The 27094-nt window shown below is 36.2% G+C and overlaps 1 protein-coding gene across 11 annotated transcripts in view; it reads right to left on the bottom strand.

Moving 5' to 3' along the window:
* Positions 1–27094, bottom strand: part of CCDC88A (coiled-coil domain containing 88A) — a 139658-nt gene that overhangs the window by 106416 nt on the left and 6148 nt on the right. For all 11 annotated transcript variants that reach the window (XM_037125765.2, XM_037125766.2, XM_037125764.2 and 8 more), the window contains exon 3: positions 268–376. In XM_037125765.2, the coding sequence (XP_036981660.2) occupies positions 268–376 (109 nt within the window). The remainder of the gene's footprint in view (positions 1–267; positions 377–27094) is intronic.

The raw sequence follows: 27094 nt of genomic DNA on the forward strand, positions 1-27094 counted from the left end.
AAAATAAAAATTAGTTTAAAAAATCATAAAATACAATAATTATTTGTAAAATTAGATAATAATGAAGTACCTGCTTGTATCTTAATATTGAATAAAAATAGACTATGTTATTATTGTTCTGTCTCCAGCAAACCAACCAGTACTTGGCTATAAGCATAACCCAATACTGATCTGTTCAGTATATGTTAGGTGATTGATACTAAATAACACAAAAATGTGAATATACAAGCAGTTATTAAAATACAAGATAAAAAAAACTCCACTTACCTGATAATAAAATTTTATCTGTCTCACCAAAATGGATAGGTTATGAATTCTAAGTGAGGCATCATTGTTGACTTTTTTATTTACTCTCTGACTCTCCGATTTAGGATTACTGAAAGAAATAAAAAAAATACTTTGAAATTATGCTGAAATACACCTATTAACCTACAAATGACTAAAAATAATCATACATTTTTCTATAAACAAACTACACATTCATCTGTATTAAGAGATGATCTAAAAGGACAGATGATTACCTAGAAAAGTATTCAGTGCTTTTAACTGATAAAAATGAGTCCGACATTCTAAGACAGTAGCAAAATAAATATGAAACATAAGTCAGATATTGCCCTTCATTATCATTTTGTCTCTTCAACTTTCTGGAATAAATAACCTCTTATTTCCTCAAATATGTATATTTCCATAACCCAAATAAGTCTGTTTAAATCAAGAAGGTAAACTATGGGCTAATAACCAATAAATGTTGTATCTTTTTACTGGATAATGAAGAGTGTATCTCACAGGAAATATCCCAGGGAAATTAAAGAATAAAGTGATAGCACAGGTTAATATGTGGATACTCTGTACATATAATGAAAGCAAAGGGTTCAGTGATTCTGATGTAGGAGAAACTAGAGAAGAAAAACAGGCTATGGTTAAGAATGAGAAATTCAACGACACCAAAAGCAAAGGCAACAAAGGCAAAAATAAAGAAGTGTGCTTACCTCAACTTAAAAGCTCCTTATAGCAAAGAAAACCATCAACAATATGAAAAGGCAACTTATGGAACAAAAACAAGTACTGCAAATCATGTATCTTCTAAGGGGCTAATATCCAAAGTATTATAAAGAACTCATACAACTCAATACCAGAAAATCACAACCCGATTTTAAAATGGGCAATGAAAATGAATAGACATTTTCCCAAAGACATACAAATGGCTAACATGAAAAGGTGCTCAACATCATTAATCATCAGGGAAATGCAAATCAAAACTACAATGAGACATCACCTCAAACCCATTAAAATGGCTATCATCAAAAGACAAGATAAGCATTGGCGAGGATGTGGTGAGAACCTTTTTGCAGTTAGTTGGAATGTAAATTGGTGCAATCACTATGAAGGTTCCTCAAAAAATTAAAAATAGAACTACTATATAACCCAACAAACCCACTTTTGTGTATATATGACAAAGGAAAAAAATAGGATGTCAAAAAGATATCTGCACTACCATGTTCAGCACAGTATTATTTACAAAAGCCAAGATAGGGAAACAACTTAAGTGTACATCTACAGATGAATGAATAAAGATGTGACACACACACACACACACACACACACAAATATTATTCAGCCATGAGAAAGGAAAGCTGCCACTTGCAACAACATGGATGGACATTGACAAGCATTATGCTAAATGAATTAAGCCAGAGGCCCCTGCAAAATACTCTGTTCTCACTTATATGTGGAATCTAAAAGAAAAGTCAAACAAATAAAAACAGAAAATAGAAAAGTAGTTGCCAGGAGCTAAGGGGTGAAGAGAATAGGAAGAGGCTGGTAAAGGGTACAAACTTTTACGTTGGCCAGGTAGGTCAGTTGGTTACAGTATCATCCCAATAAACCAAGTTTGTGGGTTCAATCCCTGAACACATAAATAAGTGGAACAACAAAACCTATGTCTCTCTCTCACCCCCTTCCTCTCTTTAAAATCAATTTTTAAAAATAATTTTTAGAGACTTTTGGCGAAAATGGAGGCGTATGTGGACACAACTACTCCTCCTCGCACAACCGAAATAAGGACAACAAAAATTTAGAAACAAAAAAACAACCAGTACTGACAGAAAACTGAACTGTATAGAAGACCAACAACCAAGGAGTTAAAGAAGAAACATTCATGAAGACTGGTAGGAGGGGCGGAGTTGCGCAGCCCGGCAGAGAGGACTCATGGCAAAGTGGCGGATGGAGGACCCGGGTGAGCAAGGCCTTGGCGTGCAGACCTGGCAAGGAGGCAGATTGCAGATGGGCGTGGCCCAAAAGGTGCTTGGCAGAGTAGTGTGGGAAATGTAGAAGCTAAAGAACTTATAAGTATGACATATGGACATGGACATGAACTAAAGGGGGGAATGTGGGTAGGAGAGGGTGTGCAAGGTAGAGGGGAGTGAAGAGGGGAAATGAGACAACTGTAATAGCATAATCATAAACTATATTTAAAAAATAATTTTAATAGGTACAGTTTTTGGTTACAATATGAATAAGATCTAAAGACCTAATGTGAAATATAATAGTTGATAACACTGTATTATATCAGTGAGATTTGCTGAGTTGAACTTAAATGTTCATATGCACACTAAAGATAAAAATTTGAGGTAACAAATGCGTTGGTTAACTAGAGGGTGGGAATTCTTTCACAATGTATATCAAATTATCACTAGGTACATTTTAAATATTTAAAAAAATTAAAATTTACAATAAAAACAGTGAGGAGAGTGATACTGTTTCCCTGCTTTTAAAAATCTTTAATATCTGGTTTAATTTTTAAAAACAGGTTGATGCTCATTTTTGCTTCAGCATTCAACCTATTGTTTGTGTTATTTTGGTTCACATATATGCAGCCTCACCCAGGTATGTAGAAAAAAGAAGACCTTCTGGACTCTCTGAAAGGAGACTCAAACCATATGCTGGCTTTACTTCAACTATTCCCTTGCCAGCACTAATGTATATATTATAACCATTTAATATATAGAATCCAATCAGGTTTACTGTTCCAAATAATAAATGAATGTCCTTTATCAAAAAGAATCTAGTTCAAAATCACACTGCACACTCAGTAGTCTAAATTGCAATCTTTAGTCTCTTTCAGCCTGAAAAACAAGTTTCAATCTTTCCTTGAATTTCATGACCTACACACTTAGAAATGTTACACTGTGTCTGACTCATAATTAAGTTCAGGTTAAGTATCTTTGACAGAAAAACCACAAAAGACATGCTGTGTTCTTCTCAATGCACCCTAAGAAGTGGCACATAATTTTGATTTGTCCCATTACTGATGACATCCACTTTCATCACTTAATTAAACGGGTAGCTGACAGTTTTCTTCATCACAGTTAACTATTTTCCTTTTGTAATTAAGTATTTTGGGAGAACACACTTTTAACATTTTTTAAATTCTTACCTAAGGATATGTTAAATGATTTGAGAGAGAGAGAATGAGGGAGAAACATTGATGTTAGAAAGAAACATCAATCAGTTGCCTCCTGTACATGCCCCTAATGGGGATCAAACTCTCAAACTATGTATGTGCCCTGATTAGGGATAGAACTGGCAACCTTTTAGTCTAAGAGATGACACTGAAACCAAATGAGCCACCTGGACAGGGCTCACACTTTGAAATTCTATCAATAATCTGGCCATCACCAATCTTCAATTTATTTATTTATATCAATATTCAATGGATCACAATCAATCACTATAATAACTTTGATAACTACTACAGGTTGTCTTCTCATTTTGTTATTTCCTTTGTTGTATGGAAGTTTGTATAATCCCATTTGACTACTTTTGCTTTAGTTTCTCATGTTTTGGGGGTCATATCCAAAATTCAGCCCTTAAAAAATAGAATGAAATGCAAAAAAAGGAAACCAGTTTATAATTTTCTCTGGGAAGGTCTTTTAGTAGATGTATTCTTAAATTCCTTCTAGTTTTCAGTGTTTCAGTGAATGTAGTATTTTAAAAATATAGATGATAATAACTTATTACTGACACATAAATACTCTAAATATTTGTGTATTGCTCTCATCTTTAAAAGCGTTGCTAAATTTTCTTATTTTAACGTTTGTTGGTGCTCTTAGACATCTTCTTGAATATAATTTGTAGTTTTTCCATGTTGATAATTATTCTAACACCAACTAGTAAAGAGCTTATCATTTCCCACTGATCTCTATGATATACTAGATTCCCATATAAAGTGTGATTTTTACTTTTAGAATCTATTCTATTTAGCCATTTGTCTATTCCTGTGTCATAAAACTTTTTAATATTATTGTAGCTTTACCATTATGTTCCCATTAGGAGACGCCCTTCTTTATTTTTGTTTTCTTTTGTTTAAAATATATTTTTTTGAGCCCTCGCTGGTGTAGCTCAGTGGATTGAGCATGGGCCTGCGAACCAAAAGATTCTGGTTTGATTCCCTGTCTGGGCACATGCTTGGGTTGCAGGCCAGTTCCCAGCAGGGGCCAGTTCCCATCAGGGGATGCACCAGAAGCAACCATACAATGATTTTCTCTCCTTCTCTCCTTCCCCTCCCTTCTAAAGATAAATAAATAAAATTAAATACATACATACATACATACATACATATATATATGATTATACCATTATAGTTGTCCTATTTCCTCATTCATTCCCCTCCACCCTGCACCCCCTACCCCCACATTCCCCCCTTTAGTTCATGTCCATGTGTCATAAGTTCTCTAGCTTCTACATTTCCCACACTACTCTTGCCCTCCCCTTGTTTTCTCCCCAATGTCTATGCTACTTATTTTCTGTACCTCCAACACCACCCCCCCCACTCCTCCTCCCACTCCCCTGTTGCTAATCCTCCATGTGATCTTCATTTCTGTGGCTCCACTCCTGATCTAGCTGTCCTCTTAGTTTGCTTTTGTTTTAGGTGTGGTTGCTAATAACTGTGAGTTTGCTGTCCTTTCACTGTTCATCTTTTTTATCTTCTTTTTCTTAGGTAAGTCCCTTTAACATTTCATATAATAAGGGTTTGGTAATGATGAACTCCTTGAACTTGACCTTATCTGAGAAGCACTTTATCTGTCCTTCCATTCTAAATGAAAGCTTTGCTAGATAGAGCAATCTTAGATGTAGTTCCTTGCATTTCATGACTTGGAATACCTCTTTCTAGCCCCTTCTTGCCGGTAAGGTCTCTTTTGAGAAATCCGTTGACAGTCTGATGGGAACTCTTTTGTAGGTGACTGTCCCCTTATCTCTTGATGCTCCTAGAATTCTCTCCTTCATTTTAATCTTGGCTAATATAATTATGATGTGCCTTAGTGTGTTCCTCCTTGGGTCCACCTTCTTTGGGACTTGACTCTGTGACTTCCTGGACTTCCTGGAAGCGTATTTCTTTTTACAGATTGGGGAAGTTCTCTTTTATTATTTGTTCAAATAAGTTTTCCACTTGTTGCTCTTCCTCTTCTGGTACCCCTATAATTCGGATGTTGGAACATTTGAAGATGTCCTAAGCCTCTCATTTTTTTGAGTTCTTGTTTCTTCATTCTTTTCTGCTTGGTTGTTTCTTTCTTCCTTCTGGTCCACACTGTTGATTTGAGTCCCAGTTTCCTTCACATCATTACTGGTTCCCTGTACATTTTCCTTTATTTCACTTAGCATAGAGTTCATTTTTTCATTTAATTTGCAACCAAATTCAACCAATTCTGTGAGCATCCTGATCACCAGTGCTTTGAACTGTGCCATCTGATAGGTTGGCTATCTCTTTGTCGCTTAGTTGTAATTTTTCTGGAGCTTTGATCTGTTCTTTCATTGGGGCCATTTTTTTTTTTTGTCTTGATGGACCTGTTACGTAGTGAGGGGCAGAGCCTTAGGTGTTCACCAGGGCAGGGCAACCTAGTCACCAGGTTGTGACCCAGTATATGGGGGAGGGTTTCAAGATGAAACAATGGCGCTATCTTGACTCTGCCGGATTTCAGTTACTTCTGGCCCTTCCCCCAAGAAGACTGGGCCCTTCTGGTGCAGATTCCCAGCTGGGTGGGTTTGCATACATTCTAGAACCCTGTGGGTCTCCCCCAAAAAAACTCTTCTGTGAGGCTGGGAGTTTTCCCCAGCACCTCAATCCCCACAAGTTTTTCCAGTCAGTGTTTTTATGCTTTATTTCTCATCACTGAGACCCAGGGTTGCATGGTCTGTCACAATGCCCATTTTTGCCTGGTTTATCTGCGTGCAAATATGTGTCAGCGATCAACCAACTGCCTTGCGCACCTCACTGGGTTTGCTTATTTTCTCCCCATGTGCAGGTCTACCAACCACTGCTTTTCCCTGCTATGACCCCTCTCCGTTGGCCGCTGACTCTGCCCCTCTTACCAGTCTGGATGAAAGGTTTGTAGTTGTTGGATTTAAGTACAGTTCAATTTTTCTGTCTGTTCTGGTTGTGTTTTTGTTTCTAAACCTTTGTTGTCCTTAAATTTGTTTGTGCAGTGAGGTACAGTGTTTCCACCTATGCCTCCATCTTGGCTGGAAGTCCTATTTTTGCTTTCTAAATCATCCTTATACATACTGCTGGTTAGTAATACATACTGCTCTTTTCTATGAACTTTAGGATATTTATAAAGTTCTGAGATAAACCTCTTAAAGATTAGAATTTTGTTAATAATATTAATTTGACAAAAAACTGATATTTGTACTCTGGCCTGGTGGTTTGGTTGAAGCACCATACCATGCATCAAAAAGCTGCGGGTTCCATTCCTGGTCAGGGCATATACCTCAGTTGCAAATCTGATCCCCAGTTTGGGTTTGGATAGGAGGCAACCAATAGATGTTTGTCTGTCACATCGATGTCTCTGTCTCTCTGTTTCTCTCTCAAATTAATAAACGTATCTTCAGGTGAGGATTAAAAAAAAACCCTGACACTTGCATGAATAAATTTTAAAATTTCCACAAGGGTCTTACACACTTAAAATTAAATTTTTTTCTTGTGCTGACCCATGTGGCTCAGTTCACTGAGAATCATACTGCAAAGCAAAAGGTCACCAGCTCAGTTCCAGGTTAGGGCACATGTCTGGGTTTCAGCCTCTCCCCAGCTGGGTGTATGCAAGAGAACACTAATCAATGTTGCTCTCACACAGTGATGTTCCTGTCCCTTTCTTCCTTCCTCTCCTAAAATTAAATAAATAAAATCTTTAAAATATTTTTTCCTCTTACCTGAGTTTTTGTTTGTGAAATGGATTTCTTTCCATTACACTGTCTACCTATTATAGCTAGTATATAATAGGATATCTATACCTTTTTTATACTGCACTTCTGATTAACTGCTTTTTGAAATTTAGTTTTCTCAGTTCATTTTCTTGGGTTTCCTGGGTTAAAAAAACCATTTTATCAGCAAATGACAGTTTATCTCCTTTCTAATCTTATATCTCATTTCTATTTCTTACTGCATTAACAAATAATAATGAAGAACTATCCTTACCTTGTTCTCACATTTATTGAGGGTGCTTTTAATATTTTACCATTAATGCATAATGTCTGCCATAATTTTCTGATGGAGACCTTCCTTCCAGTTAATTTCCCTCCTATTCCTACTGAATATCTGAACAAGTGTTGAATTTTATCCACTTTTTCCTATATTTGTTCCCATTTGATTCTTCTCCTTTAGTATGTCAATGTAGTGAATTACACTGTTACAACTTCTAATAGTGAATCATCCTCCCAATCCCACACTATTCATTCCATAAGCTCCACCACATAATATAACATTATTCCCTTTTTTTGGGATGAGGATACATAATTCTATCACAGGTCTTCCACTATTTAATTGCATTTATGCTCTCACTTCTCACTGGACTGTAAGGTTCTGACAGGGGTCATATCATATTCACATAAAAAATAGCATATGTCCTAACATAAATATTGTTTAAATAAATAAAAATAAGAATAAACAATCTGAGACTAAGCAGCACAGTGTTTTAAAAATTCTTGCTTTCTAATGAGAGTAATGAGATGACAACTCACTTGGAAGTGAGTCGGAATAGATACTCTTTACTAAGATTTGTATTTTAAAGATCAATTCAATGAGAGTCTTAAACTACAATTTGAGATCCACAGAAGAGGGAGAATAGTAATAAGGCAGGCTATATCTGACCAGTGACTGATTTTTACTTAGTGCCAGGGAAATAATGAATAGCCCAGGGCAGATGAGAAGGAATATAACTTCAAAGTGGGTCTCTGAGTTTTATAAAAGTATCAACCAGAGCTAGTTACTTACGAAAACAAGGAGACTGTATCAAAAAGTCAGATCATGTGTCATGGCAGACAAAGAGCCACATGGTCAGGAAGTAATGATTAAACTCAGAGAGCAGAAGAAAAATCTTGCCTCATAAAATGCACTTGGGTACACTTTTCGTCAGTTTAAGTTAAACAAACACTCAGAGTACCTAATATAGCCACACTACTTAATATACAACAAAAGCTAAGTTTAGGTCAAGCTACCATTATGGAGAAAAATATACTTGGAATGGACAGAAGAGAGTAGGAGCAACCCTAGTAACAAAAATGTTAGGTATGCTACCCAGAGTTAGGAAATTTCATTTGCAATCATAGATATTTTGTAAATACTTTCCCTTCTAGTGGTCTTCCATCATTTTATTTCTATTTTCTTAACTCTATAGTTGAATCCCCTTTTGTACTTCTCACCCCTGAATGTCTCCTAGTCATACAGGGGTAATTATTTAGACAAAAAAAATACTTCAGAGAGTATCTAGTTTCACTGTAAGTCAGAAAATCAAAGTCCAAAGTAGTCATTTGCCTAACATTTTAGTATTTTTTTTCCTTTACTCTCTTTCAGCCTTTTCTCATATAGGATACTCAAGACAAAGACTGAAAGAAAAAGGTTTGAGCAATGTTGTATCTATGAAACCCATGTGTGTAACAACTAATTGTTTTTATTGTTTGAGCATATTCCTAAATGTTTTCATGGTAATTAAACTAAAAAAGATTCCTTTCCCCACTCAGCTCATTACAGCAATATTTTATTATAAATCTAGATGTTTAATTCTGACAACAAATATTTAAGAAAAAATTAACATTATAAAAGAAAAGGTATAGGAACTTAAAAACTGCACAAATTTAGAGTACTATATAATCTGGATTATATTTTGGGATGGATGTCTAATACTAATAAATGTGTGATTTTATTCCTGCTTTCAAAACTTTTATAAAGTAAATATTATCTTTGTCCCTGAGAGAGTTGTTACCAAGTTTGTGTTCTTTTAAGTGATCTTTTAAAAACAAAGTTTTATTTATTTTTAATTATTTATTTATATTTTTGTTAAATACTTTTGAATTTTATTATTGTTCAAAGTACAGTCTTCTGCCTTTTTCCCCCACCCCTCCCCACCACCCCAGCCATCCCCACCTCCCTCCCCTGTTTCCACCTCCCCTTGTTTTTTATCCATGTGTCCTTTACAATAGTTGTAAACCCTCCCCCCCACCACCAAATATCCCTCCCCTCTCCTCTCTGGTTACTGTCAGTTTGTTCTTAATTTCAATGTCTTTGGTTAAATTTTGCTTGTTTGTTTTGTTGATTAGGTTCCAGTTAAAGGTGAGATCATATGGTATTTGTCTTTCACCACCTGGCTTATTTCACTATAAAAAACAGTATGGAATTTCCTCAGAAAACTAAAAATGGACCTGCCTTTTGACCTGGCAATTCCACTGCTGGGATTATATCCTAAGAACCCTGAAACACTAATCCAAAAGAACCTATGCACCCCAATGTTTACAGCAGCACAATCTACAATAGCCAAGTGCTGGAAGCAACTTAAGTGCCCATCAGTAAATGAATGAATCAAAAACTATGGTACATTTACACAATGGAATTCTATGCAGCATAAAGAAGGAGCTCCTACCCTTTGCGACAACATGGATAGAACTGGACAGCCTTATGCTAAGTGAAATAAAAACAAAGTTTTAAAGTTTCTCTTTAAATTTTATGTCCAATATTCCTCATATGATATTCTGAAATGTATTCAGTTGCTCAAAAGCTTTGTAGTCTCCTCCTTTGCCTAAAGCTTTTCCAAGAATGAGCAAAATTTAAGAATTTAGAATTTTGGTTTGCTCAGAATCTTAAATAAATTTTTAAAAATTTTATTTCCAAGTTTTATATTTAGTTTTTTCAGCATTTAAGATGGCTTAAAAAATTAAGATCATTCTGAATATAAAAAGAGCAAATTCTTTAGTTTGTATATATTAAGAATATCAAATGAAATTATGTTAGAAATTTGGGAAAAGTGAAAAATACAGTTTATATAAGCTAGAGAAAGTATGTTGAAAATTTATGGAAAAATACTCCAGTATCTAAAATTAATCCCACATTCAACAGGGATTTCAAAGATAAGAGAATGAAAGTTTTCTGTGTCTTTTTATAAAACTATGGTGTTTTTGTGTTTACAAGTCTTTGCTACAATTACATGGAATTTAAGGGGATTTCCATGATCTAATAGACTCACAAGGAAATTTAACAGAAGCATGGAGTTCTCTGGTAGAATAGCTGAGACCTAGGTACTCAGGGCCTCCGTTTCAGTTTCTAATCTACACTGTACAGCCAGAAGTTGTTTTATATGCCAACAAAACTGGAAAGTTCCTTCTTCTTTAGGATCACTGGATATTATATCATAGTCTATCTATAAATTTTTTGGACTTGGATACCAGTGTAACTGCTAAGTACTCTAGGCATGGATCTAGAGAACAATAAACTTTCAATTACAAAGGTTAGGTTTCCCATTTGATGCATGCCTAATGTGAGTTAGGGTCAAACTGACATATGTTAGGATCATAGAAAACAAGCCCTTTCACCCCAAGAATGTGATCTTCTTTATATGAGAGAAATTAAGCTCACGTGAAACTGCCTGAGAAGTCCTCATCTCCTTTCCTATGAAAAACAGTTGCATACTTAAGGTTAGATTTACTGAAAATTATGCAAATCCAGAAAATTTGAAACTTCAGGAAAAATAGCATTTTTAAAAAAGAAAAATGTAATAATGATACACTGCCTGGCTCTGCAGGAAACACACAGGGTGCAGCAAAAATAGGTTACAGTTGTATGTATGTGAAACAGTTTATTCTTGTATTATTATTTATTATAATAATTTATATACAAATAACTGTAAACCTACTTTTGCCACACCCTGTATTAGTTATACTAATGTAAATACTGATTACTGATTTAAATAAAGTTATAATAAATACATTAGAAAAACAAGGCAAGAAAAAAGAGAGGTAAGGAATTAAAAAAGCTAAAATCTCATCTACCATTATCAGGAAGTCAACAGATAATGGCTAAGAGAAATAAATCAAGATACCCTTAAAATACTAGGGTAGACACATTATTATCAAAGTATAAAAGGCTAAATGAAAGAAGAAATTACTTTGAAAAAGTTGGGGCAGGGAGATTGCTGTTCTTCACTATGAAAGTTTGGGTATTAAATAATCCTTTTAACTATGTAAAATAATTTTAAAGTAGGAAAACAATTATTTTTATGAAACCTGGTCATATTATTTACTTCTAGAGGAAAAAAAAATTTTATCTGTTACTTAGCTGAAGCACACGTAATAAAACTAAGCAGAATTCATTGCTAGAGATTCAGTCACAGGACATGTGTGACTACATATAAACAGAAGAAAATAATGCAATATAAAAATTTTCTTTTATAAAAAGATAAGCACTCCATTCCTCTGTGTAATTTAAGGTTTATTTCTTTATACAATAGAAGTCACAGAGCATACAGTAATGTAAACAAACAGTATGTAGTACAGCATGATTCCAAAATTCCCTAAAAAGAAACTGTAGTCTATTACATATTCTAAATATTCTTCCCTTCATGTTTAATACTTAAAATGCTAAACAAAGGTAGAGTCATTAAGTAAAGAAGTTTTGATTACTCCCTTTGAAAGCGTACCTTTAAAAAACCAAGATTTATTTTTAGAAAGGACTTTCTCTAAAATAAAGGATAAGCAACTGAATGATACATACATGATATATGAGCAAGTACCACTTTAATCACACACAGCTCTTTCAATACCAACATAATCTCAAATCAACCATTTTTTTATAAGATAAAAACTGAAAAATGCTTTACTGGCAAATAGCCTGGGCAATATTGTTCAAATTTGTCCAGCCAGAAGTTAAATGGAACATGGCAGCAAAAGAGAGCCTCAAGCAATTTCACATTTATAAATGACCTACTTATGGCAAGATGCATTGATTTCAATAAACAGGCAATAGTATTACCTACCACAGTATACAGTGATTTTTAAATTAGGATAACAGATAAAAGAAAAGTCTGCAGTACTACAAAACTAAAATTCTAAAATTCGGTCTTTGTATATCCAAGGATTATTATGTCTCTACTTATTCATTGACTAGTATCTATGAGAAAGAGAAATGTGATAGTTTTAATGGCTTTGTGCTTTTCTTACCAGACTGTAAACCTGTTATGTATCCTCTTGAACCATCTGTTTTGTGTTGCTGCTTAACAACTACATGTGGTCGTGTTTTTTATCAAGCCACTCTAATTTAAAACTAGTTGTATGCAGGGCTTTGAAATTTTTTGAGATATGTTACATGGCAACACAATTATATAACATTTGCATGTCACTATGAAACACTTGAAATAACTAAGTTATTTGCATATTTAACTTTAAATGTGCATATACCAGAATGATTGTTTTATGAAAAATAATTAACTGGATAAATATCATTACAATGTAGAGTTAGATAAGTAGTAAGGTATGCATATCTTAGCCTTGTGAATGATAAGGAAAAAGTTATTTTTTAAAAAAGAGGATCCCTTTACCTTAATATCTCTTCTTTCTCACAAATTATATCACTGTGTATGATGGCCAAAAATAAAACCTAATATTAATATTTTATATACCTACAGAATACTTTCGCATATCTTAACTAATTCAATCTTTACAATGACTGAACAGTGACTCTTAGAAGGGTATGCAATATACAATTAATTACCACAGAGAGATTACCCACACAGTCCCCTTCATGTATTTTATCATAATTTAAGATACATTAAGTTACCTCTTCAAGGGTTGAAGAAATATCTATGACATATTCTAGTTATCTCAAGACTGAGTTAACAGTACAGAGTGATTTTTACTGATTTAATAAACAAAACAAATTATTTTGATTTAAAAGTTTCAAATGGACACAAAAACAATAGAAGTCCAATACCATACATACAATGAATCTTGATTTTATCTGAATTGGATAAAATTATTGAAAATCTACCCTTTATTTTTTAGAATGAGCCAACACGAGCCCTTAAAATATCAGGCTAGCAGTTTTCTTACTTTTCGGTCTAAGGATTCCTTTTCACTCCTAAAATTTACTAAGGCTTCTAAGAGCTTCAGTTTATACATTATATATCTATAGAAGGTGTATAGTTTATATAAGTTATATATAAATTATACATTTCCTATAATAAAAATTAAAGTTAAGAGCCCTGGCTGGCGTGGCTCAGTGGATTGAGTGTCAGTCTGCAATCTGAAAGGTCACCAGTTCAATTCCCTGTCAGGGTACATGCCTGGGTTGTGGGCCAGAGGTCCCAAGTTGTAAGCAAATGAGAGGCAACAGATCGATGTATCCAATCATACTGATGTTTCTCTACCTCTCTTCCTCCCTCACCTCCTCTCCCCTTGCTCTAAAAAATTTTTTTAAAATATTTTTAAAAATTAAGAATTAAAACAGAATTTATTCATCCATTAAAAATAACAAACACATTGCATAAAGAACATTTTATTGTAAATAACTATCTTTTCCAAAAACAAAGAATGTTAGAGGCAAGTGACATTCTTTCACAGCTGAGTAAATCTCTTTAATGTTTGGTTTAATAAAATACATCTAGATTCTTAAATCTGCTTCAGTATTCAATGTTTAGTAAATACACTATTTTGTTCTAAGTACATAAAGTAAATTGACAAAGATAAACTTGGAAAGAATATTTTAATAGCCTTTCAGAAAATTATTGATACTCTTCCTTGATGCTTTACCAAAATTTAGTAAAGTGGAACCTGAAATCATATCAATGACCTTTTCTTCCATTGGTCTATCTGGTATGTTAGGAACCATTCTGCCTGGTTTCAGGAATTGTAACTGCCTCCCATGGCTAAGGATGAGTGAGTGACCTCCGGAATGCCAGCCACAAGAAGACAAAGCTTGTCTCTGGTAGCAAACGCTGCCTCTGCTTATTCCCCTGTCCCCAATGCATGGTCGGTTAGTCCATGATGGGTAAGACCCCTCAGAGGAGGGGCAACCTAAGCCAGACACGATCACTTGGGAGTCCCTCAGGGAAGGACTCAGGGGGGCTTCAACAAAGAGGGAGTGATAGACCCTTGTCCCCCGGCTATGTTGACATAGCCCAAGTCCCCCTGTCCTCTGGAAGCACTTCCTGGCTCTAATCCACTTAAGTCTGAAAACCTGTGTTGGGGGAGGCGGTATAGCCTCCTGCCCGGCTAGAATGGAATCTGGGGTGATTGGACACAAGAAAGAATTCCTAAAAGTCCTGTGAAGTCTGCTTTGCTAAGAGTGTGTTCATTCATATGATAAGGGTCCAAGCAGGAAATGAGTATGTCTCCCAAAGTTTCTGCAACTCCCTTACCTGACAGACACTGACTCAGACTAAGCCCTCAGATTTCTTTGAAATGTTATCTACCGTTTGATCCTTCCTGCCTATATTTCTGTGTATTACAACCCAATAAAAGCTGTTGAGGAAGGGGCTCTTGGCCTTTTCCTCTGAGAGACTGGCCACCTCTCCTCCCCAAGCAGATCATGTCTTGGTAGTGTTACTTTCATCCATGGCGGATGGGGGGACTTGCTGGCAAAGTTGCCCCCACACTGGTACACTGAATAAATCTTTTAAATACCCATGGTTTCTTATTATACATTGGTCATTTTGATAATAGTGGTTCACTGAGTTATAGAGATCTTCCAAATTTGGCATTTTATTATTCAATATAAAAAAGTCAGTTTGATTAATATCACCTCCAATCTCAACAGAAAAGTTTAAATATTGAGAAACCTTGAGCTCATGTTTTCTATAATTCAAATTTTATTACTGATAACACACACGATCAGTTGTTTTTCTTGAGGTAACAGGCTCACTTTGTTCATTTTTGAGAAAATGTCTGCCCAATATTTAAGTCTGAATAACTATGGTTTTTCAGTAGTTCTTTCAAGTAAACATAGTGTTCCACAAAAGAGAGACTTGTTCAGCTTGTAGCTCAGAAAAAATCATCACTATTTTTCCTTGAGATAATCACTACACTCCATTATGCAATACAAATGTTTAATGCATACTTCTCATTTTGTTCTACAGAATGTTAAAGATATGTAATGAGTGATCAAGATTCAATAAAATAACTTCTACTGCTTCATCAAGGAAATTTTTAAGTGCAAATGGATTTCTTCTTAACTGTAAGTATAATATAATACACTGTGCGAAGAATACAATAACTACTGATACAATTTGGTACCGCTCCTTGATTGATGCTAATGTGTTAGCAGTTTTATCCACATTTACTTTGCACCATCAATGCTTTTGCAACACAGGCCAAAAAAGGTAAATGACATCTTAATATTATTATGAAAATAATTTTGACCTGACAGACAAATAGACCCCCAGCAATCTGTTGATCTCACTTTGAGAACCACTGTATTTGGAAAATCAACTCCTGCTCGTGGTATGGAGACCTGAGTACTTAATATTATGCTAACTTGTGCCTTTATAAAATAAAAGAACCTTCATTCATATGGTGTTCAACCACACGGCCAGTAACTGAAACAAAGATTGTTTAGCACCAATAGGTATCATTAATCTGTGATGGAACTTTTACCTCTGGTCCTTAATCCTTACAATAGGGTCACAGAGATTTGTTTTTATCAGTATTCTAGGGCGACCCAGTCAGTCCTAGAGACTCAAGAAATCTCAAAATGAGCAGATGTATAATTAGTTATTTCCCATGATTTGTAACAGACTTATGGCATACTATCAATTCAATAGAGAAAGGATTCTTAACCTGAAGTCCATAAACACTCCGAGGGGAATTTAAACAGATCACTTGATTAATTATCAGTGACAAGTATTATTGTCAATTTTGAGAAGCAATGAAGCCCTTTTAAATGAAGAAAAACTTTAAAAAATATTTTCTAAAGTATAATCTAATTAATAATATATACAATCATAGAAACTTAACCTCAAAAGTTTTTAAATTGATAAAAAAATCCTTTTTCATCATCAGTTCCTCTAATATTAAAAAAATAGTCCTCATACAGGATAACTCTAAGAATATGAATTCAATTAAGAGAAAAATAAGATTACCACAATATTGTTTTAATTTGCCCTTGTCAGTGTATCACAAAGGTGCTCCAAAAGGATGACAAGCTAACTCCATTTTCAGCCTCCCAACTAAAGGCAAAATAACAGATAGAAGAGGAAAAACAGGCATGGATATAAACAAGGATAGTATTTAAAAAGATGCAATGAACTGAAAACCAAGTTAGAGTAAAGGACACAAATACGGAGGTAAGGATTATTAATAACAGATAAGTTAAAGAAATGTGCAGCATGGTCTACAAATGGCCCAAGAGAAGTGTATAGTTTGGGGAACCCCCAGTTACATAAAGTAGACCACTAGTTTTTAGAAGACAGAGAAATAAGTGACCTATGATTTAGAATATTTTGAAAGCAGCTGTAAACAGCAAAGTTGATAGATAATGGGATGTTCAGAAGAAATGTACAATATTCAATAAATACTGAATTTCATATCTCCATTGTAGAATTTAATAAAAAACAAAAACAAATGCCTAGAGAGGTGCGCAAAGAAGACTGGGAGTTTCTTCCAGAGTAAATAACTTAAGTAATTATATGAATACTCTCAGAAAACAGAAAAATCTATTGAGAACAACACTGACCACACTCTGAAATACTGCTCTGAGCTCTTGCTGTTATCACAGATGAAACTTTGAATCTTAATCATAGAAGTACAGTGGTACCTCCAGTGGTACCTCAGTACTCGTTAATTTGTTCTGGAACTCTAGATGAGTGCCGAAACCCACGAGTACTAAACAGTTAGGCATTTTCTCTTGCGGGGCGGTGTAGTGATTCATACAAGTTCTAGCAAGTGCTACATACCCTAAGCAGGTACTGAGTGCTGAAACAATTTTTCTTATCAAAATTATGGTTTGATGAGTTCTGAAGCCGACGGGTACTGAGGTATGAAAGTGTAATACAAAGATGGCTAAATTCTAAGAATTGATTAGTTATATACAACTTAGTTTCCAGGGAACTGTTAAATTTCCTAGATAAGTTATATTCTATAAATGCAGACTTTAAAGCATCCCAATAGCCCAAAAGAATTGTAATAACACATCCTCAAAACTATTTTACTAAATAAATCTGACAATGAAATATACATTAACAGTAATAAGATTAGTAGAGACTAATTCTACTAAGGTTAGTCTCATGATCATTTCCCAAATCATAAATACAGTAGGCTTTTTCTTCAAGCTGCTTCCCTAGTTTAAAACACCCTCCTCTCTTCATCTAAGGCTACCCAAGTCCAATCATTCTTTGAGGTTTAAAACAAATCTAATTTTAAACCTAACCTAATTAGGTTTAAATCTAAAATTAAATCTAATCTAAAATTAAATCTAATTTTCAAATCTAACCTAGTTAGGTTACCTTGACTATCCACACCTACAGAAAACCAAATATAACTTCAAACAATAGGGGTCCCTAATCTATGTACAAACACCCACACGCATACTCTCTTGCTCTCTCTCACACATATTCTCTCCCTCCCTCCCTTTTCCTCATTCAAAAGAAACATAAAATTCATACAAATTAAAAAAAGAAAGGTAAAAACAAGCTAACAACTAGAGATGTGTTTTCAAATATATGCTTGGGACCATTCACCATTCACTATAGACTCATCGTAGTCAGTTATCCACAATACAAATACTTAACTTTAAAATAATGAGATACAAGATTCTAAAACACCATATGTATATTCCATTTACAAAGTGGAAATACACTTCATTCACAGAGATTTTAGTGAGTTGGAAAAAATTAAGTTAGCCTTAAATTATGAGAAAACTCAACACTCTATTTTCCCTGAATATTTAAATTAACTGAGATTTTACTGTGATTTACTTTTTTAAACAAGTTTTTGTAAAAACGGTTTGGAATATTGCTTTTAGAGGTCTTTCTCCTCAACTTTTCATTCTCTACAGCTTTGGACTAGAACTCAACAGCTAAAACAAAACCATCTTTCTTGGGCCTTTACCACCTATGCCAAAAAATCCAGTCAGGCTATTGTCAATAATAACATGAAGTTCAAGTTTTTTTGTAGCCACAACTAGGAAAGTAGTCACGTTAAGAATATATCATTTAAAAAACTTCCTAAAAAACTACTGAGGCCCTGGTGAGGTAGCTCAGTTGGTTGGAGTGTTGTCCTCATACAACAAGATTGAGGTTCAATCCCCGGTCAGGGTGCATTCAAGAATCAACCTATGAATGCATGAATAAGGGAAAACAAATTCATGTTTCTCCTGCTCTAAAATCAATCAATAAATAACACTTTAAAAAAAATACTGCTGAGATATTCCCAGAGTTTGATTTTTAATATAAAGATTATGCTAAAATAAAGTTATGTTAACAATCCTTTTACAATTTTCTTTCATTATAACTGTTAAAAATTAGTTTTTATTTTCCAGTTTTCTATTTTAATTCAAAATACTAATTTCTACCTCTAGTGGTAATCAAGAGATCACAGCTGCATAAAGAATAAGGAAGTACATTCCTTCTCCACTTTAGTTATTTTCACCTTATTCCATTCTAGCCAACCATTACCATTATCCCACATAGGCCCTAAATCACCACCCAGAATCACCACCTCCAAAAACTCAAAATCTGAAAGTTCTCTCTGACCTCAACCTATTCCTCCTTCCACCCTCTCCTACTCCTTTACAACTTCTAAGCCTCTTCTCCTTCATCCTTATTGCAACCTCCAATTTAATCGGCCTCCTCCTCATGACGCCTTTCCACCTCACTTTAATGCTCACACTGTATTCAAGTATTCACCTGAGAGTAACCCACCTCACAGCTACATACCAAGCCCCAATTCTGAATAAACTCTACAGATATTTTTGTCAGTTTCTGAGCATCTAAGCATTAGTAAGTTATTCAATCATGCCAACTGGCTCCACCACAAATGTGTGGTTTCCAAGTCTCAAGTCATCAACCCTGCATGACAATACTTGTATTCATCTTTGACTGACTCCTTCTGTGATTTCTTCTCAGCAGCTTTGTGTAATTTTCCCCCTTTCCTTAAATGTCCAACCTTTTAATGTTGCTGTTTCTTAGGAACTGTCATGGGCCTTCCTCTACATTTTTTCCAACACCCATGTCCTTAGTTTCTATTACAAACTTAAAATCTAATTCCCAAATCTCCATTCTAGACCTTTCCCCTGAGTTCCAGACCTATGTATCTATCCACTTGCCCACAAGATATTTGTCACTGTTTACCAAAAGATCCAAAAAAAACTCAGAACTTATTTTCTACACTTCCTGCCCCCCTTCAACTTTTCATTCTCCTGTAATACCATACTTACAAAAGGCAATGCTCATCCAATCTCCACCCAAGTAAAAAACCTGATAATTATCCTGGGCCCAATCTTTTTTTAATAACATGGTATCTAAGGACATGGTATCTTCCACTCAACACCTCTTCAAATCATTTCCCATGTGCAAGAAGCATACGATTCCTGCTTTGGCCATACAAAATCTGCTACAGTTCCCTGACTCCACCATTTTTATTAATATCTTCATGATATTTTCTTAGCTTAAAATTCCTCCTAGTTTCATTGTTTATGACTCCTACTCAACTTTCTTGTCCCAGTTCTAAGGTTCCCTCCTCCAAGAAGCCTTTCCCTCCATGTAAATAATCACTTCCTGTTATGCCAACATGGATCAAGAATATAAGTCTCCTATGAAGCACATACAAGTATATCACACTGCAATTTGTTTACATGTTCATCTCTCTTACCAAACCTTATTCAACATAATACCCCCAGTACTTAGCAGAGAGTAAGTCCTCAGAAACAATTCAATGAATGAATGGACATTTCAGTAAACCATCACTTCATGTCTCTAACTGAATATTGTATGTAGATCCTGGCAAAAGAGGTCTCTGCCCTGAGTCTTACTCTGGCTCTCCTCAGACCATGCCCCTCACTACCAGGCAAGGAGTCCAGGGAAACAAGAGGATGTACCTATATATGCCCCTTCAGAATGACATTCCAATTATTAGGAACTCTGGAATTTCTTGCCCAAATACCCCTAATCCAATTTCAGGGCATGCACAGGCCTCTTTCCGAAGTCTATCCTGAGGATAGACTATGCTACAGATATGTATGCCCTTGGCCAAGAAGCAGCTATTTGGAGGAGGGAGTACTAGAGCTTGGACTGCAGTCATGCATGTAGCATGTCCACAGCATGCACACAAAACCTCTTTGTGGTGCCTGCCAGACAGAGCCAGAGATGATAGGAGGATATAAAACTGTGAGTTTATGAATTCTAAATTCCACAAACTCTAAATTTGACCCTTTCCTGAGTCAAATCATTATAAGGGTATATTTATAAAAATAAAAGACCAGGACATATTTAACAACACGTTAACCTGGTTTAGAACCTTTAAATATTTAGCCCTTTTGTGGTAAACACATGCTTGTCCTGGCTCTCACCAATGCTAGAGGCAAGCCTCCTCTCACTCAGAATAAAGTTTACTTTTCAAACTACTTTTATTAATTATTTAACTAGCAAGCTTTGGCTGGGTAGCTCCGTTGGTTAGAGTATCACCCAACACCAATGTTGCAGGTTCAATACCAAGTCAGGACACATAGAAGAAGCAACCAATGAATGTGTAAATAAGTGAAACAACAAATCAATGTTTCTTTTACTCTCTGTAAAACCAATCAATTAAAAAAAAACCTTTAAAATTAACTAGCAAAACAGAGCTGAAATACTATAGGACTAAAGAGAATATTGAGTATTTTCTTATTTCAATAATTGACTAAATAATACATTAAATGACTGATACAGGATTTCGACTTACAACTCTCAAGTCCACCTTTTTTTCCTCTATATCACACTGACTCTTTAAAAGCAGCTAGTTTACCAATGACTAATTTGAAATATTAAAAAATTTCTCAATACCAATTAAATCTTCAAATATTTATTTTAAAACACTGAAACTTTTTGCTTAAACCTGGTACAAATCTGTTTCATAAATCTTAAAAGAAGATCAACTGGTGTTCTTCTGAAAGAGTATAGTTACAAATTGGTTTTCCTTTCCACCTATCCTGTGAGGACTAGTTTCCCATAATTAATACATATCACAAAGAGAAATTTCAGTTAAAAATTTAGAATTACTCCCATATGTAACAACTAGTTAACTTCTTCTTCCCTAGGTTCTCATCATTTTCTATAGCTTAACTAGATCCGTGTTATACTAAGAATCAGACATTCACTATGGGGTTGCTCTTGAAGACATTGGTTGAATATATAAGGCTATGGACAAAAATCTCAATTTGTTGAACATCATCAGGAAAGTTAATGGAAATCAAACTGAAGGCCCTGTGTAAGCTACTACCAGAGAAAATCATGGACTATGACTTGCTCTTACCACCTCACCTCAAGCAAGACATAAAGTAGGTGAAGAAAATAGTAAATAAAAATAATTAAAAGAAGAGGACAAAGAGAGAAGAAAAAGAGAAATAGAAGACAAAAAAAAGCAAAACAAACTAAATCCTACAATACTAAAGAGGATCCTCAAATTTTTGAAAATGTGTAAAATAACAAAATGTCTTCACTCATTCCTTTGACATTTCCTGAAAACTTACGACATACCAAATTTATGCTAGGTGATGGTAATACATGCCAAGTTCTATGCTGGGTGTTGGTGATGATGTAACACAAAATCCATAGCCTCTAAATGCTGTCTAGTAGTCATATCACTTTAACAATTTAGTAAAGGTAGATATGGGATCATAGGGGAGACAGCAATAAACTCTGTCAAGGGACTTCACAGGGTGAGAAAGGATGAATAATAATTTGCTAGGCAAAAAAGAGAGAGAGAGAGAAGGAAAGGGCAGTCTAGGAGACAATGATTATTATAATAATAGAATAAAGCAATAAATATATCAACAGCTAATATTTACTGAACACTTGTTACATGCTAAGCACTATTATCCTACTAAATTCTCATAGTAGCCCTATGATTCTCTTTTTACCCTGTTTATAAAAGAGGAAATTGCTAAAGATCATACAGCTATAAAGAGGTGATACCAACAGAGATTATACAAAACTAAGTTGTGAATGATCATGACTTGTTTGAGGAAATATAAGTAGGTAGGTACGATACAGCACAGGATAATAATGACAGCAACCAACCCTGGGGATACCATGGCCAACAAAACAGAAAATAAGATACTATGCTCCCCTTAGTACAGATTATGTCTACTTCAGGAAGGAAACATTTTCTCTCATTTTATAGATGTAGGAACTTAGATTTAGAGATAATAAGTAAATTGTTTAATATCATACACTAATAAGTTCTCAGAACTGAACCCAAATCTGACACATGCCCAAATTCATTCCACTTTATCACATATCCTCTCTATTATTCATTCATACAAGAGTGTATGAAGAACTGACTGTATCTCAAGCACTGTGCTAGGAATAGAAAGATGAAAGATATAATACCCAGCTTCCAGAAATTCACAAGCAGTCAACAGAGTCAAGCATACCAAGAAGTGCAATATAATGAAATAAATGCTGTCACCAAAGCACATACAGTCACACCCTGGTACTCCTTAGCTTCAGAACTTGTCAAACCCTGTACTTGTGGTATTCTGACAAGAAAAAAATGTTTCAGCACTCAGTACTTGCTCGCCACTTAACCTTCCTCTCTAGTGATGAAACAGAGGTTAATGGGTCAGTCTCATGATAGCTCACGAAAAGCTCAATACTTGTCGGTTTTAGCAGATGTCAGGACTTTCAGAATGAATTAATGATGAGTACCAAGGTACCACTGTATAGGGTCCAATAGAAGCACAAGTCGGAGTACTAAGTCTAAGATGAGCCAGGGTATGGCAGAGAAGCAGTGATGGTAAATAACAAGCAGCAGTCAGTTAAGAAAGCAATAGTGAGGAGGTGGAAGAGTGTTCTGGAGAAGGGAAGAATATATACAAAGGCACAGAGACCTATGACAAACAGCCTATCTTTGGGTACTATAAGTGTGCTTAATCTTAGGTTATAAATTGAGGTAGTATGCTGCAAAGATAAAAGTAGAGAAGTAGGCAGCAGCCGGGTCTCAAAGGAGTCTGCATGCTTAAACAATGTGTTTACTCTCAAGGCAGAAGCTACTGAATCATTTTAAAGATAGGAGTGTTTTAGAAAATCTCATATGATCACAGATGAGAAGACAAGTTAAAGGAAGCAAGCCCCAAAGTAAGAAGACCATTTAGGGGCTACTGCATTAATCTAAGAGTCAGGGCCACAGTTGAGAAATACCTGGGAGGTAAATCACAAAACTTTGTAATAAGATAGCAACTCTGGCTACCTTGTGAGTGTATTTTTAAAGAACCAACAAACAGACCTTCTGGCCAAGATGGAGGCATAGGTGGAAACACTGTACCTCCTCTCACAACCAAATTTAAGGACAACAAAGATTTAGAAACAAAAACACAACCAAAACAGACAAAAATTGAACTGTACTTAAGTCTGAGAACAATGAACCATTCATCCAGACCAGTAAGAGGGGCAGAGTCGGTGGCCGACAGAGAGGGGTCGTGGCAGGGAAAAACAGTGGATGCTGGACTGACCCGGATGCTCGGGCAGCGCTTGGCAGGCCCCAGGTGTGGGGTGGCAACGGGCAGACCCAGTGAGGGCACAAGGTGACTGGCTGACCGTGGTCACACATTCACGCGCAGATAAACCAGGTGAAAAAAACAACAGTGAGACAGACAGTGCAATGCAGGGCCCCAGTACCAGGAAATAAAGGCTAAAAGTACCAATTGAAAAAACTTGTGGGGACTGAGGTGCTGGGAAAAACTCCCAGCCTCACAGGAGAGTTCTTTGGAGAGATCCACAGGGTCCTAGAATGTACACAAGCCCACCCACCCAGGAACCAGTACCAGAAGGGCCCAATTTGCTTGTGGGAAGCAGCAGAGGGGACCAAAATCCAAGAGAGAGCAGACCAAGCAACATTATTCCCTCTCTGACCCTGCCCCCACATACAGCATCACAACCCAGCAACTGGGTTGCCCTGCCCTGGTAAACACTTAAGGCTCTGCCCCTCACTACATAAGAGGCGTGACCTGACCAAAAAATTATGGCTCAAACAGAAGAACAAATCAAAGCCCAAGAACCAATACTTTTAAGCGACCAAGAGACAGCCAACCTATCACATGGACAGTTCAAAACACTGATGATCAGGATGCTCCTAGAACTGGTTGATCTTGGTCACAAATTAGATGAAAAAATGAAGGCTACACTAATTAAAATGAAGGGAAATGCACAGGAAACCAATAGTGATGGAAAGGAAACAGACTCAAATCAAGGGAGTGGACCAGAAGGAAGAAAGAAACAACCAAGCAGAAAAGAATGAAGAAACAAGAATTCAAAAAATGAGGAGAGGCTTAGGAACCTCCAGGACATCTTTAAACATTCCAATATCCGAATTATAGGGGTACCAGAAGGGGAAGAGGAAGAGCAACAAGTGGAAAACTTATTTAAACAAATAATAAAGGAGAACTCCCCCAATCTGGCAAAGAAAATAGACTTCCAGGAAGCTCAGTGAGTCCCCAAGAAAGTGGACCCTAAGAGGAACACACCAAGGCACATCATAATTATATTTAGCCAAGATTAAAATGAAGGAGAGAATTCTAGGAGCAGCAAGAGATAAGGAGACAGTCACCTACAAAGGAACTCCCATCATACTGTCAGCTGATTTCTCAAAAGAGACCTTACAGGCAAGAAGGGGCTGGAAAGAAATATTCCAAGTCAGAGGACTTCCACCAAGATGGAGCGTAGGTGGAAGCACTGTGCCTTCTCACACAACCAAGTTTAAAAACAACAAAGTTTCAACAACAAAAATGCAGCCAAACCACAGAAAATTGAACTACACGGCAGTCTGAAAACAAAAAACCCTTCAGCCAAACCGGTAAGAGGGGCAGAGCCAGCACCAGAGCGGGGTCAGGCAGGAAAGATCCACCAGACCAACCCGGGCAAGCAACACAGGCACGCTGGCAGCCGTAGGCGGATCCCAGGTGTGGAGAAGCGGGCGGATCCACTGAGGGCTGACCACAGTCACACATTTGAACGCAGATAAACCAGTGAAGGAGAGAAGCAATGAGACAGACCGTGCAGGCCCCAGTGGCGGAAAGTGGCAGAGGGGACCGCCATTGTCCCTCTCTGACCCCACCCCCACACACAGCACCACAAACTACAGACCTGGGTGGCCCCGCCCTGGTGAACACCTCCTCATACGTAACAGGCATGAACAAATCAAAACATGTCTCAAGAACAACTCAGAGCCCCGGAGCCGATAAATCTAAGCGATGAAGAAATAGCCAAACTTTCGGATGCACAGTTCAAAACACTGGTGATCAGGATGCTCACAGAACTGGTTGATTATAGTCACAAATTAGAGGAACATATGAAGGCTAAACTAATTGAAATGAAGGGAAATGCACAGGAAACCAATAGTAATGGAAAGGAAACTGAGACTCAAATCAAAGGAGTGGACCAGAAGGAGGAAAAAAATGACCAAACAGAAAAGGATGAAGAAACAAGAATTCAAAAAAAGGAGGAGAGGCTTAGGAACCTTCAGGACATCTTTGAACGTTTCAACATCCGAATTATAGGGGTACCAGAAGGGGAAGAGGAACACCACGAGTGGAAAACTTATTTGAACAAATAATAAAGGAGAATTTCCCCAGTCTGGCAAAGGAAATAGACTTCCAGGAAATCCAGGAAGCTCAGAGAGTCCCAAAGAAGTTGGACCCAAGAAGGAACACACCAAGGCACATCATAATTACATTACCCAAGATTAAAATGAAAGAGAATTCTAGAAGCAGAAAGAGATAAGGGGACAGTCACCTACAAAGGAGTTCCCATCAGACTGTCAACGGATTTTTCAAAAGAGACCTTACAGGCCAAAAGGGGTTGGAAAGAAGTATTCCAAGTCATGAAATCCAAAGACCTACATCCAAGATTGATCTATCCAGCAAAGCTTTCATTTAGAATGGAAGGACAGATAAAGTGCTTCTCAGATAAGGTCAAATTCAAGGAGTTCATCATCACCAAGCCCTTATTATATGAAATGTTAAAGGGCCTTATCTAAGAAAAAGAAGATAAAAAAGATGAATGGTGAAAGGACAGCAAACTCACAGTTATTGACAACCACACCTAAAACAAAAGAAAACTAAGAGGACAGCTATATCAGGAGGAGAACCATAGAACTGAAGATCACATGGAGGGTTAGTAACAGGGGAGTGGGAGGAGGAGAAGGGGGGAGAAGGTACAGAAAATAAGTAGCATAGACGATAGGTAGAAAATAGATAGTGAGGACGGCAAGAATAGTGTGGGAAATATAGAATCTAAAGAACTTGAGACACATGGTCATAAACTAAAGGGGGGAATGGTGGGGGAGGGGTGAGCAGGGTGGAGGGGAGTGAAGGGGGAATGGGACAACTGTAATGGCATAATCAATAAAATATATATTTTTAAATTTTTTAAAAATTTAAAAAAAGAGCCAACAAACAAATTCAAAGTTGAATATGGACAACAGGGTGGGGATTGACTGTGGGAGTGGGGGTCAGGGGGAAGACTGGGCAGGTGAGAGCAACAGGGGAAAAACTGGGACAACTGTAAATGAACAAATATGTATATATAAATTCAGAGTTGGTGCCATACTTGGTAAGATAACATATATGTACATTTCTAAAATCCTCATCCAA

Source organism: Artibeus jamaicensis, unplaced genomic scaffold (assembly GCF_021234435.1).
Source record: "Artibeus jamaicensis isolate MK-2021 breed Jamaican fruit bat unplaced genomic scaffold, CSHL_Jam_final contig_465, whole genome shotgun sequence".
NCBI classification, from domain to species: domain Eukaryota; kingdom Metazoa; phylum Chordata; class Mammalia; order Chiroptera; family Phyllostomidae; genus Artibeus; species Artibeus jamaicensis.